The 14,479-nt window shown below is 41.7% G+C and overlaps 1 protein-coding gene across 1 annotated transcript; it reads right to left on the bottom strand.

Annotated features, from left to right (window-relative positions):
* Window positions 1-1,341: 1,341 nt before the first annotated feature.
* Window positions 1,342-3,850, bottom strand: foxd7 (forkhead box D7). Its single transcript, XM_046416514.1, has one exon. It carries the CDS (start codon window positions 3,127-3,129, stop codon window positions 2,176-2,178), a length of 954 nt encoding a protein of 317 aa, XP_046272470.1. The 5' UTR covers window positions 3,130-3,850; the 3' UTR covers window positions 1,342-2,175.
* Window positions 3,851-14,479: the final 10,629 nt, after the last annotated feature.

Genomic DNA, 14,479 nt, shown 5'->3' with positions numbered 1-14,479 from the left:
AGTTTAACCGCAGCTCTCGCCGCACTGTTTAAGATTAGCAGTACAAATATTAGACTTCTGGTTATGACCAAAAAAAAAAAAAAAAATAGGGAGAAAACCTCAAAACAGACTGAAGAAACATAAATGGGCTCATTGTGAAATTTTCTGAATGGAGCAAAGAAAAAGGAGAATCAATGAGAATGTGTGCTCTTCTTCCAGGAGTGGGCATCTAACAGCTCACCATCAGGTAACAGTTTTTTGATTTGTCTCAGCGCCTCACTGGGTGCCAAAGCCTGCTAAAGGACTAAGCGTGTGGTGTGATCCATCAGCTCTGTCCAAGAACTTTAGCATGGTAATCCATCTAAACCAGACTCAGAATAGAATTAAATAAATACTTCCATGCTCTGAAACCTAGAATTATTTTACTACTGTCACTCTCGCTGTAAAGCGGCCCTCCGTCGACATAAATGAAAAGGAAAGGAAAAATAAATCAGATAATCTCAATTAGTAGCGTAGAGAAATGGGCGGGAAGTTTTTGGGACACGATTTAGTGATCATACACACATAGACGCACATATATATGTATATATGTGGATTTATGATGTGTGTGTATTCGCAGGTTAAGTATGTGTGCCTGAACACACACAAAAAAGAAAATTTGTTTTAGGTTTAGATTATGGACTATGGTTTGATTTAATCGTGCTGCCACTGATTCACCAGAACATTTATACAGCAGCCTGTTCAAGGACAAAGACGAAGAAAATAATTAGCTATAAGTCAGACAGTTAGTGTCCAGCGAGTATTGATAATCTCTAAGCAACAAGCACACTTTTTCACTATTATTAAACTGTACTGTTGTATTACATCTTGGAAAAAAATATGCAATTTATCATAAAATAATAAAACCTATTTCATGTAGCTACATATTATTTAATGTTACCCTTTTCAATTTCATTACTCAAATACGATTTTTAGGATGTTTTTAATGCACCTAAATAAGATATAATTAGAACCCACACGTTTAACGTAACGTCCTCCATAACAGGCTCATAAAAGCTAATAATAAGTGATAAATTATGTTTAAAAAAAGGCTCATTTGTAGGAACATTTGGGAGGTAAGCGGCCATAAAGCCTGTTTGTGATTGAACAGATGAGAAGTCATTTGACATGAAAATGTGCTGTACAGATTTGGTGGGGTGTGTGTGTGTGTGTGTGTGTGTGTGTGTGTGTGTGTGGCCCTGTGAAATCAGGCAATTACAGGCATGTATATTTCTAACCTTTTATCCATGAAAACGATGTGCACACACACACACACACACACACACACACACACGATAGGCCTGTGCATTATATTACTGACTTTATTATCCAACATGGTGTTTTAGCGTTTTTTTTTTTTTAATTAATATTATTTTACAAGATTGGCTTTGGCATTGTTCTTTTAATATTTCAATATAATCAATTACTAACAGAGCATCGCAGTGGTTGTTAATTACTCACATTCTTGTCTGCACAGAAAGTAACGACAAACGTGTATTTTTCATGATCGCAACAGGCCTGTTTGTTGTTGTCTGATTTATGGATTATTTGATGCAGAAGTGAGACCTGCAGCTTATTTTTTTTTTTAATTGCCAAATTATTCTCCATTCTTTTTCAATTCAGTTCCTCGATTGTAAAGCAATCCAACGTTTAATCCAACATTGAAATAAAGAGCGTTTTATTTTACTGTCACTATTACGAATGAGGGCCTCGTGTTAAATCAGCGCATACAGCAGACAAAATCCACTGACTGGATTTAAGAGCAAAGTTAAAACATGACATAAAAACAAAGAAAAAATAATTCGTAGTTTCAGATTGTGACATGAAGCTGCACAAAATACAACTGAACGCAATGTTTAAATATTCAATTTTATTTCTTTCCAAAAAAAAGAAGAGGAAATTCGTCTTTAAATATTTCAGCCAAAGATGATAATTCATGATCAAAATTAAAAAGGCGTCAGCTTAAAAAAAAAAAAAAAAAAAAAAAAAAAAAAGATTTTAGCCATGGGGGGGAGAGGGAGGGGGGAGTTTTGAACATATCTACAACATTCTTTTAAAGCAGATTCATCACATTTCCAGCGCTGGAGAAACTGTGAGCTTCTGCTTAAAACGTCTCTGTTACCTGAGAAAACACGAGCTCAAAGTCCTGTTTACTGATTATTCGTTGTTAGCAGTGTTGATGTGTTTGACCAGGTCCACGGTGCCACGCTGAGTCTGTAATTTCTGATACTCCTGGTGTAAACTGAGGAAGTGCGGGGACGCCGTGGGGTGGAAGAGCGCAGGGGACGCGTAGGCAACACTGGACGTCAAAGGAGAGGAGTAAGCAGTACACTGTGCCGGGGAGAAGGCTTCGATGCCGGGCTGCGCCTGGAGGAAAGCCTTGGCTGTGAGGGCGCTGCGGGAGAAGAAGCTGGAGAGAGCCGGCAGGATGCTGCTGACAGGCGGGATGGTGGCGGGGCCGCAGGGCGAGGGCGCGTGGTGATGGAGGTAGGGATAAATCTCCAGACTGGGCAGCTGCAGAGCCGCCGCCCCGAGGCCGTAAGCGCCGTGCGGGAAGCCGTGCAGCCCGCTGGGCTCCAGGTGCTGCTCCTTGAGAGGATCGAAGCGAAAATGCTGCCGCTTGAAGCGCTTCCTCCTCCGCAGAAAACTCCCGTTCTCAAACATGTCCGAGGAGTTGGGATCCAGCGTCCAGTAGTTGCCCTTCCCGGGGTTTCCGGGCTCTCTGGGCATCTTCACAAAGCAGTCATTAAGCGACAGATTGTGTCTGATTGAGTTCTGCCAGGCGGGGAACTTCTCCCGGTAATACGCGAAGCGGTGGCTGATAAAGTCACAGATCTCGCTGAGGGTGAGCCGTTTCTTTGGACTCTGCAGTATCGCCATCGTTATCAGTGCGATGTAAGAGTATGGAGGCTTCACTGAAGCTGGACCTTTGGTTTTAGCCTGACTGACACCGTCCCGTTCTTTACTCTGGCTGCTGGACGTCTCGGTGCTCCCGTCCTGTTCGCTCCGCGACTCATCCGAAGGTAAGAGTTGCTCCTCTCCGCTGTCTTTGAGTCCTTCTCCTACTACGTCGATAACAATATCCTCCATGATTTCCAAACCCAATGTCATAGTAGATGTCCTCGGCTAAAGCCAACACCACCTGCCAACAGGTGGTAGAGTGACAGCTCCTCTCTGAAATGCGATGACCAGATTTTTTACGCACGACTCATCTCCATTCACAAAAAAAGGGTGAAACTCCGAGCGCAGTCCTCCTTCAGCTGTTCAAGAAGCAGTCTCTCCAAACCGCAACGCATCAGCGCTGATATCCTTTATTTTGGTGCCTGGAAGCGCAAAAAGAGCGGTGGGCGAGCGATTTTGCGTAAAGCGTAAAAGCGTGTGCGTCCTCCTGAGATGTCCAGCATCATCTGTAATCTCCGTTGCTTTCCAGTGGGTCGGGTGGATGTGATGTCACGTTGAGGCACGAGGAAGAGGATCCTGACCAATGAAAACGACCCACAGGGTACCAAGAAGGCCTGTACCAGCCTCCCAGTGCTACTCTCATCATCAGCGCATCAGTGCCAAGTCGACGCGGACATTACAGACCCATTCAGTGAACACATCCTTATGAGCAGGAAATCAGAGGAAGGCTATTTTTAGAGAGGAGACAACTTTTTTTAAATTCAGAATGTTCATTTCAGAGTTGCGTCAAAAATGTTTAATTGTTTAAACAAAAGAAATTAAAGTAGAATAAAGGGCGAGGTGATGCTTTACGACAGGCCACAAAACACGTTCAGGCTGCTTCTGAACTATAAGTTTTTAACATTATTTTTTTATTGTACGAAAATGAATCTTTTTTTTTTTACGTCGGCCATTAAAAGCAGATGAATCTTAAATTAAAACATGAACAGAAACTCTAAATTTTGCGGCGAGTCCAATTCACTTTTTATTTGTTATCGACCCAAAAACAAGACGGGGGAAACTTTATAACGCGACAAAGAGAAAACTGTCCTCTAAATGTGCAGAGGTGATGGAAAGTGATATTAAAGGACCATAACACCTACATATTTTAATCTCCCCTACAGGCAAAGAAGACACTTTGGGGACATCAGATCACCATCCTCTCTACGTGAGGCAGGGACTTAAGTCTTAATCCCCCTCGAAGGCTTCTGCAGCTGCTCTTTACACACACACTTGATGCACAATTACATGTTTTCAGACGTAAAACAGGGGATAAAACTGCAATGACTGATTTTGTACTGCTGCGAAAATTATAATTTATTGCCTCCGTGCGGGACTCCCCCGGATAAGCCGACTGGACAGCGTGTCTCTTGTGTAAACTCGCAGAGGGTGCGCTCGGACTTTCCTTTCCCTGAGAGAAATACTGATGAATGTCACCATGTGTGAAACCGGGAAGAAACAACACTTGATGTGCTGGCTGTATAACCTGAGATTTGTGCGTCAGAAACCCAATGCTGTTCTCCATTAACGCGCAAACCTATCAAACTCCGCAATAGCCCCGCCGGATTATCTTCTTTAATAATGGCCAACTGGAAGCAGAATGGTAATATTGGGATGAAAGTAATAGATTTTCACTTGCTCAGACATAAAAGAGAAGTCAGGAGGGGGGGGCGCTTTTGGTATTGTTGGGAGGCCTCTGGTTGTTTGTGTTTAATGATGGAGCCCTTTGTTGGGGATTCCCACATTTCCTGCCTCTAATCGTATTGATACCTCGGGGCACAGGGGGACTGGGTCCGGACTGGGTGGGCTATACGGTACCAGCAAAGCTGCAGATGATTTCCCAAATTCATCACGCATGTCTTCAGATTGGAAACAGGCCCGTGCGCGTTGTGTGGTTTCAGTAAGGCGAGAGCAGGAGTGTCAAATCACTACAAAAGCTGAAGGTATGGATCTAAAACTGTACATTTCCAACATCATCTGACAACAGAACTCGGAAAGCCACGTGTTGGAGTCATTTCAGGGGACAAACGGCTCCGGGGCCGATGATGGAAGACATTCTCAGAGCTGATAATGCATCAAATTGTTGGTATCCTACTGAATGTTACCAGTGTTAAACTTACAGATATGACTTCTACTTTTTTTGTAAGAACCCTCGTCATAAAAGATATGTCACATTAAATTTAGGGATCAGCCTGAAGTGCTTTCTTTTATATGAGAAGGCGAAATGTGGAAACGTTCAAATCAACAATTCCTTTTCTTTACTCAGAAGACACATTACGCACACATTTTAACGATAACAAATCTGCAATCTAACAATAACGGCCATTGTGGAGATCTTATTTGCTTTGTATCGCAGAAGAATAAGTGGGAGAGCGAGGAGCCACCAAGGACTTGGCGTAATAATATCATTTGGCAGGAACTAAACAGGCCTGGGGGATCTCACTGGATCATTCTGGATAAATGAACCTACATCCGCGCAGGTCAGAAACTGGGGTTATATGAAGCTGTTGTGGGCTACTTCAGTTGAAATGTTTTCTTATCTCAGTGAAAAAAAAAAAACAACAAAACCTTGAAGCCCGTTTGCATGATTGAGAGAGTGATAAAACCCCGAGCGTGTTTTCCATTGGGAGAGGTTGAAAAAGCTTCAAAGAGATGAGGTTGTTTTCACACAATGCCCCTCTCTCTCATCTTGATTCCCTTAAAATCTTGGCAGTGCAGTGGACAATAATATAACGTGTAATTTAAGGTATCATGAATCATAAGTGCATGAAATAAAGTCAGACAACGGAGAGATGCTGGGCCAAACACACACGCGCGCGCGCGCGCACGCAGATACGCACGCACAGTTTAGGGGAGGACGCGTGTGTAAATTTCATGAGCTAAACTGGTCATTAACACAATATTTATGAGCTGACAAAGTGCTCCCCAACAGAGAAAGTGATGCAACCTGTTTTCTGTATCTCATTGCAGTCTTTTCTGTAACTACTTTGCTCAACAGTCATCGTGTCGTGTGCAGTTATTTAAAAATAATGACTCATCTGTATCTGAAGTCCTATCAATCACACGGCGGAGGCACTCTGGGCGTGTGGCGCCATCTTGTGGTCCAACGGTGAAACTCCTCAAACTGCAAAGGCGGCACAGCACAGCTGATCCTGTAAGAGGAGATGAAATATTGAGAACACTTTTCAGCATAACGAAATACAGTTCTAAAGCAACACAAGTGCAACCTCGAAATTACTAAACACCTCTGAAAAACTGAACATTAACATGAATGGAGGGATTCATGGCCGGGCTGTTGTAGCTGTACCGAACCCAGTGAGGGTTAGTTTTGGTTGTTTTTAGCCTCTTACACAGCGTCAGACCCGGTGTTTAAGTCTCTGTCTTTACAAACTTGTGTTATGTGGGCACTGTTCAAACTCACCAAGCTGCATTTGAAATTCTAGTGGAGATTTTCCATTTAATGAAATGTAATACACATAGATAAACGCCTGTCCAGGAGCCCAAGCAGACCTAGCATCATGTTAGCATAGTGTTAGCATCATGTAGTGAGTTGTTATTGGAACAAGCCGATGCGGAACATGATTTTGGCATTAAGTTTGGGTTCTTCTCTCAGGTTTCTAAATATAAGACTGAATTAACAGGTTAAAACCAAGCATGTGTAAAGGTGACTTTTACAGTTTTACAGTTTTACAGTTTAACTGACTTGGACTAATTTATCTAGTGAAAGTCTGAAGTGTGATTAGCTCAACTGAAAAGTAGCCTGCAAGCTGCCTTACTGGCCTACACAGAATGAAGCGGAGCCTAAATATGCTGGCAACAGAGGCTAACATTTCTCCGTAGCTGATTCAGTATAATTCATTTAATTTATAAAGCAGCATTCAACAAATGTCTTACACTCTTCAAGTAAAGCCAGTAAAATAAAGAAAATAATGTTATGAAGTTTAGTTTTTGTTCAAGTGTCAACATTTAGGTGAAAAGGATTGTTTTAGACGTTTACCATATATGAATAAAAATGGTTTAGGTCTGTTTTGTATTGGTTTTGTAACTATTAGGTTTGTTCAGCTAAAAACTATAAGCTTTATTGTACATTAAGTAAAATTCATGCTGGGACACAGGCTAAAATTTCTCAACAGACTTAACCGGATCAGTTGAGAGCACATTACTCATCCACTTTAGACAGTAAGTGGCCAAAGTATTTTTTTTTTGTGTCAAACCAGAAAAAGCACTGGTGTAGTTAATAGCAATATCATTGTCACAGTCTTCATTGATGTACATGTTTCATGGCCATGGCATTGTGTATACTGGTACAATGCCATAGTTTACTGGGACACTTAAATAAATCAAAGTCTTAATGTTATTAATGTTTGCTGTGAAAAGGGCCTGCTGTTTAGACCATCATAACTAAACTGATCACAATACATCTGAATTTGGGTAGCTAAACAAATTGCTGGCCCAGCTGAACTGTCAGGGAAATCAAATGAATCAGCTGGTCAACTTCTTCCACACCAAACTCCAGCCATGTCTTTATGGACTTTGCTTTGTGCACTGGGCCACAGTCAGGCTGGAATAGAAAAGGACCTTCTCCAAACTGTAATCACAAAGTTGGAAGCATAGCATCGTCCAAAATGTCTTGGTATGCTGAAGCATTCACATTTCCCTTAATTGGAAGTAAGGGGCTGAGCCCAACTCCTGAAAAACAAGCCCATAAAGAGGTGTGTCTGGATACATTTGTCTATATAGTCTATGTTGACTTACTGATAATCCCTGACAGCCACCAAGAAAGGAGAAACAACTTCTATATATGACCACAGAGCTTAATTAAATCACTTATCTCTTGGTAAATGTTGGGTCTTTCTGATTTTTAAAAATGTAAGTAGTTCCCGACTCTTCCAATAGAGGGAGTACTTATACCAATAATGGTGACTTTCTTGCTTCCAATGTAACTTTTAATTACATTTCTGAGCTATTGAAACTGCGCTGACTCAAGTGTTTCTGTACACACTCTTACTTGTCTGGGTACAAATTGTGCGGTGTGGAGTTTCACACAGACATATTCAGGGTAACAAGTGAACTGAACACCGTGTTAGACACAGTCACACACTGCACTTTGGTCAGATTGACATCATCAGTGCTCCACTGACCTCAGTGAGCTTTTTCTGCTTGCTTTGACACTGAAACCTACTATCCCGTGCCATATGCTTATGGAACACACGGCAGAAATTTCCAGCATTACTTTCTAATGGGACTGACAGCAGTGGTTTGCCTGCAGTGTCACGTTTGCCCCTGAGCTGCTGTTAGATGAGGCCTGAGGATGGAAGGAATGCAGATGTTGTGTTTTGAGGCTCAGAGCATACCACGTTGACTGACTGTCAGGGGTTAGGGCACCGGCTAGTGTGTCTGCGTACAGAAAACAGCTATAAAACCACGGGGTAAAACGACAAGTTACGGGAGTTGGAGGCGATGGAAAGCGATAAACAATAAGATGACACAATTTCAGACTAACTGAAGTGATTAAAGCCATGCATTTGTATGTTAGTTCGGTACAAACCCTTTTCACTTCTTGTTTTCTCCCTCTTCAGGGGGATGCTAATCTTCCACTCTTATCATCTTGACTGGATTACTTTGATAACATGTTACAACTTGTTCAAAAGGGACACAGAATTTCACAGGAAAATACATCCCTGTGAAAAGAATTTGTTTAGACGAGAACCTCCTGAGAAATGGAAAAACAAAGACAACATCTCAGTGGGCAGATGGTGGTGATGGTCTGGGCCACGATACTCCACAAGCCAGTGAAACAACACACCCAGCAGAGCTGCAGCCACACTCTTCCTTTCATGAGGCTCTCCAAAGTTTGGATGCGAGAAATCTCAGACGCCTGTGGCAGAAGACCACCTGGTATTGGTGATCTTTAAAAAACATGACTGTAATATGGTTTGCTGAGACTGAAACTCTGGACTGCCAAACCTCCTCCACTCACTCATTGTGCACAATTTTCCAAGCAGCTGCAAGAAAGAGAGAGAAGAAAGAAGAAACCCATGAATGTTTTCAAATTAGAGCTGTAAGTGCACACATATCCTTCAGTCTAGCTATGAGGGTTTTATTCTTTAAATTTATATAAGTCTTTCACACACACACACACACACACACACACACACACACACACACACACACTATCCCTCCTCATAAGGAGGTGTAACATTTGTCCGAGCTGTTGGTGTGACATAAAAGGACCACAGTAAATTATTCCCTGACATCTGAAGCAAGTGGCTCAGTCACATGCTCTGAGCCCCCTGCTCTCTCATGAGTAGGCAGGGCCCCACGCAGCAACTGGTCCCAGGAGGCCCGGAGTCATGGCCCCTGGGTGCTCTGGTGTGTATTTAGAGGTCAGGCTGCTACATTCACAGCCTGGTGCTGGCCCCTTCATAATCCATCAACACCTCTCTGATAGAGAGACATATGTGCACACTTGTGCACAAGAAGCACAGAGCTTTCATTTCTTTTTTATTTTACAAAGACACATATTTTAAAACATAACTGAATTTAAAAATAAGAATAATTTAATCATACTTTTTATCAACCAAACCAACCCCCTAAATCTCACGAATGCTCACGCTGACATATGCATCTAAACCCAGACTGATGTGTGGTGCTTGATACAGATTTACAGGTGCTACACACACACACACACACCAGTCCCGCACTACCAACTGATGCTGACACCTTCAGCTGTGACGGTAACACATTCCAGGAGTGATTCCCACCAGGCAAGTTCAACGCTGACAGTTACATTCCTCCATTGGCAAGCCATCAGCAAACTCTCTTTCAGCTTCCGCATGTTCAAACCACATTGTCGCAAACCTCGCTGCCATCCCCTGACCCTTCTGACGTCCTCTGTGAGACACAGGTGGGACATGGTTGGATTTAGAGTGAATAGTTTGTATTTATTTCATTTGTGGTTTAAATTGTGCCCACACTACAGGTTTTTCACAGCTAATGTCTTCAGCATGTATTTATGTTGGAATGGAAATATTCACTCTGGAAATGCGTTGGCAGTGCAGGATGACAGATGACAGATGGCCCGTTTTTTTATTTTGCTTTCTGGTGAACTCGTGCAAACCCACATGTAGACTACTGCACCAAAGTATCTTCCATGACAGGAGGTGCACATTACATGGACAATATATGATGTAAGTCATGCAGATGGGCCCACATTCCTCCAAATCTGCTGCTGAGCATAATGGCATCTTGTTGAAAGACTAATGTTAGTAAGTGTGCAGTATGTCACAGAGGGGAAGCAGATTTATCGACTCTGATTCAAAAGCAAAAGCTTCAATTACAGGGCGCATCCATTATTTTTTGTGGTTTTTATATCATTCTGGAGCTTCCCAGTAGTGTTCCTTTTGTAGTCAAATGTCATCACACTCGTGTTTTAACCTCAAAATGCCATTTTCCCAAGCCCCACTAAAAACCAATTCCTTAAAACTTTCTTTTTAAAACATCCTGGAAAATAACAAAGTGTTACCTGTTAAAGTCACTTTGGTTCATCCAAAACTAAGCTGTACTGAATGCATATGTAAGACAGTTTTTTTTGCTTGGCCAGTCGCTAAACCTTGACCCCCAAGTCACTGTTGCTACACCTGTCAGGCTTTCAGTTGTCGTACGGCACATGTGCAGTTTACACTGACAGATTCATCACTCCAAATTCTTCGTAATTTTTTAAACAAACATTTTTTGATTTTGAGACAGAAGTAGAGAAAAGCAGGTTTTTGATTTGTAGCCAATTACCATTGATTTTTCCAGCTCAAATGACAGCTGTTGTGATGAGATTTCATCAGCCTCATCTAGCTAACATAAGCTTGTTAAGTCATTGAAGTCTGACATGATTGCAAAACAAGAAACCCATGAAATGATCATGAATGTGCAATTTAAGGCTACATATGATATTGCACTAAACTGTCCCTGGCTGGGGTTGCTGGAGTGTAAACTTAGCTGAATCCAGTCGAGCAGGACAGAGCTGCTAACTAGCCTATATTGTCTGCTGTAGTAACATTCAGCACCAGAACAATGTGGAAATAATACACAGTATATGTGCAAATTGTGAAGGGAACTTTTTCTTTCACGTGCCCCGTACCCCCATTACATGAGGTCATATAAAATGGCCCTGAGCCTTAAAGTAATGCTGCATTGTTAACTGGACACACTAACATTTTCTGTTTACGTTAAAGCAGAGAAACACACTGGGCAATAAATTCTTACCCTTCTGTTCGTGTATTTTTGGCCCACCCTGGTTAGTTACTGTTGCTAAGCTGTTCATGGGTGGGGTTTAGCAAATGGTCAGTTATGCTGACATGACACTCAGGTACCAGACTTTTCCTCAACTTTCCAAGTTTGCCATCTGACTCTCATTGTTTTTAATCATGTGACTTCAAGGATATTATTTCTGTCAGAGAGAAACTGCAAATAGTGTGTGAACTTTTACCAAATAGCGTGTGAACTTTTGCTGCAGGTGGCCTGGAGTAAAGCACAAATCACTTGATGTGTGTTTGGACTGGTTACAGTGTGTCACAGTGCTGATGATCAGTGATGGGTATCTATGCTGACTGACCCACAGCAGCTTCCCTTTCTCCTTCCTGGGGATGAGTGTCCTATGATGGGAAATCCAGGTCACCTGCCCACTCAACCCTCTTTGCAAACCTAAACGTAAGCATGCATTCACACACGTAGCCACACATAAACACACACACATGCAATTTGCACAAACAGTTGGCAGCCCTAACTGCTGGTCTCATGAGACTTTTAGGACCTACAAACTTGGCCAGAAAAGCTTAAAATAGTAGGCGGATCCACCGATCACTCAAGAGACACCACAATCATAATGTGCTACTGTGACAAAGGGCGTACAGGTTCTGACAAGCCCTTCATGCTAGCACAATGACTTCATGTTGTTTACAGGATACTGCAGGAACATTTTCAACTGTCTTCAGCTGGAGAGAGAATGAGTTATTTGACCAGCTTTGACAGGTTATTGACTGTAGGTTTACAGATGGAATGCATTCATTTGTGTGTGTGTGTGTGTGAGAGAGAGAGAGAGAGAAAGAGAGAGAGAGTCAATTTGGCTATGAAAATGACCAAAGATATGGCAGCTGTGAAGAATGCATTTCCCAAAGACTTCGGTGTCCAAACTTACTGTTGCCTGTCCAACTGACTGATCAGCCAAGAAAAACAGGAACGAAAGGGAAGAAGACTTATCTTTGGTATCTTTGCCTTTCAAGCTGTGAAATCATCTGGAAGTTAAACAGATTTTATTAGAATTCCAAAGTCCATATTGCTTTTGGATTTGCTTGACATTTTCACACCAAAAAATCAGGCAGTATTCCAGAGAGAGGTGAGGGTCGTGCAATGACGTCAACTCTAGAGACAAATTGTACATGCAGTAGGCTAAACAAATGTACACCAGTGGCTATGGCAGCAGCAGCTAAACTGCAATGATAACTTTAAAATAGAAACAAATGACTGTCTGTTGGTCCAGCATTTTGGTCAGGATGTAAATATCTCGACAACTGTTGAATTACCGTGAAATTTTGTACAACCATTCATAGTCACCAGAGGATGAATTTGCCTAATAACTCTTACTCCACCAACAAGTCAATATTTCATTTTATCCAGTAATTTGGGTTATGCCCAAACACAAAACACAAATGACATTCTCATCAGATTTAGCTGTACTTCAGCCGCTCAGTGTTGAAGTCTTGTACTCAGTGAATTTTCTTGCTAGCTGTGTGAATACTTGGATGATTTCTGACATTGGTTCTAAATTCCACGAAGTTAGTATTCGTTGTATCAGACCGGATTTTCTGTACTCTACTGTTATCATATTCAACGCCTTTGTACAAGGGGCAATAGTTATGATCATGGAAGCATAGCCATGATGATTTGGTTTTGCCAAAACAGACACATAAACATAAGCCTTGCTCTTGACAAAGACTGATTATTGAGCTGTCATTTAGAAAACACATGGTCCACTATCAATTCAAGTTTTTAATTCTGAGGTGTGAAGGTATTTCACTCTGTTTGTCTGTTTTATGTGCTCTCCAAATTTATGTGTGCATGTGTCTTGTTTGCCCTTTTAATCCTTTTAAAAAGGGATTGGGTATTGAGCCATAAATCTCCTCCACCCAGTACCACAGCACATGTGTTCACAGCACAATGAAGACATTCAGTGGAGTGATTGTCCTCCTGCACCCTTGGTATCCATAAATCTTGCCCATGGATCACAGAAGAATTCCTGCAGACAATCTGGACCTCACTCTGGTCTGATCTGATCATGTTAGACTTAAACACACATACTACCAGACACAAACACTGAAATCATTCTGCCATGGACCTCATGATGATGTCTTTGGAAGGTTGAGGGAAATGGGAAATGTTCATGTTAACAATTGGACCAAATGTGGACAATAAAAATGTCAGACAGGACCTGAGCTGATATAAATCATCTTAAAGGAGATGATGATGCACACAATGTGTGAAGCTGTGCAGCCTGTTCAAGTGGTCACAGACTAAAATGGATTTTACCAAGCGGCTCTCAGCTATAAATGGAGAAAGTCACAAATCAATCCAAACTGCACTGTTCAAACAAGACCAACTCTGTCCTACACACACACATAACCAAAGAAAATCTGTGCTTTTAGCCTCCTGCCCCCTCTGTGCTTGGCAGCAAAGCCTCAATCACACGATACCAAAATCCCTCACATGCTGCAACAGCTATATGGGACCGGCATCTTTTCTCCTGAATTCCTTCTTTTGTGCAACTTGAGCTTTGTGCAAAACCACATTGTCTTTTTTCCATCTTTTTAAGCTTCTGACTTTATGAGAACAGTCATGTGAAAGAGAAGTAAAACAGACCAAAAGTTCAAATAAACCAAGTGTTTTTGAAGTCTGAGTGGCTATTTATCACCTATGTCAATGCAAAATATTTCCTCTGACCACAGTTCAGTGGCATGTATGTGATGTTTCAATCCCAGTGGTGTATTTAAAGCTCTATGCTCTGTCTTTCCTTAGTTTTGAAGGACAGGTTGTTAAAGTGGTACAAATTCATCCAGTGAGGTTTGCAGGAATGTGTGTGAGTGAGTGTGTACATTGAGTACATGGAAACAAAACTATAAATAAAAATACATCATTTTGTGTTCTTCAAACAAAACTGCTCTGGCAGTCTGAATAAACAGTAAAAGATTTTATAATTTTCTTTTGCTGTTAAAGAGTTTAATTGGTTTTGTGTGACGCATCTCAACTCGCTGTTGGGGCAAAAAAAAAAAAAACAACCTAACAATTAAAAACCTAAACTCACATAAAACCTTAAGCATTGTTTATTTACTTATGAATGGTTTTATTTCTGAAAGTTCCCTTCCAGGAGATGTCCATCCATCCATCCATTTTCCATACCGCATATCCGTCATGGTCGTGGGGGAGCTGGAGCCTATCCCAGCTGACTACCGGTGAGACGCGGGGTACACCGCTG

The sequence above is a fragment of the Scatophagus argus genome, chromosome 16 (assembly GCF_020382885.2).
Source record: "Scatophagus argus isolate fScaArg1 chromosome 16, fScaArg1.pri, whole genome shotgun sequence".
NCBI lineage: Eukaryota > Metazoa > Chordata > Actinopteri > Scatophagidae > Scatophagus > Scatophagus argus.
This window is presented reverse-complemented; position numbering and strand designations above follow the sequence as displayed.

Excerpts from the sequence above, each read along its gene's own strand:
- foxd7 (XM_046416514.1), bottom strand. The coding sequence starts at position 3,129 with ATGACATTGGGTTTGGAAATCATGGAGGATATTGTTATCGACGTAGTA.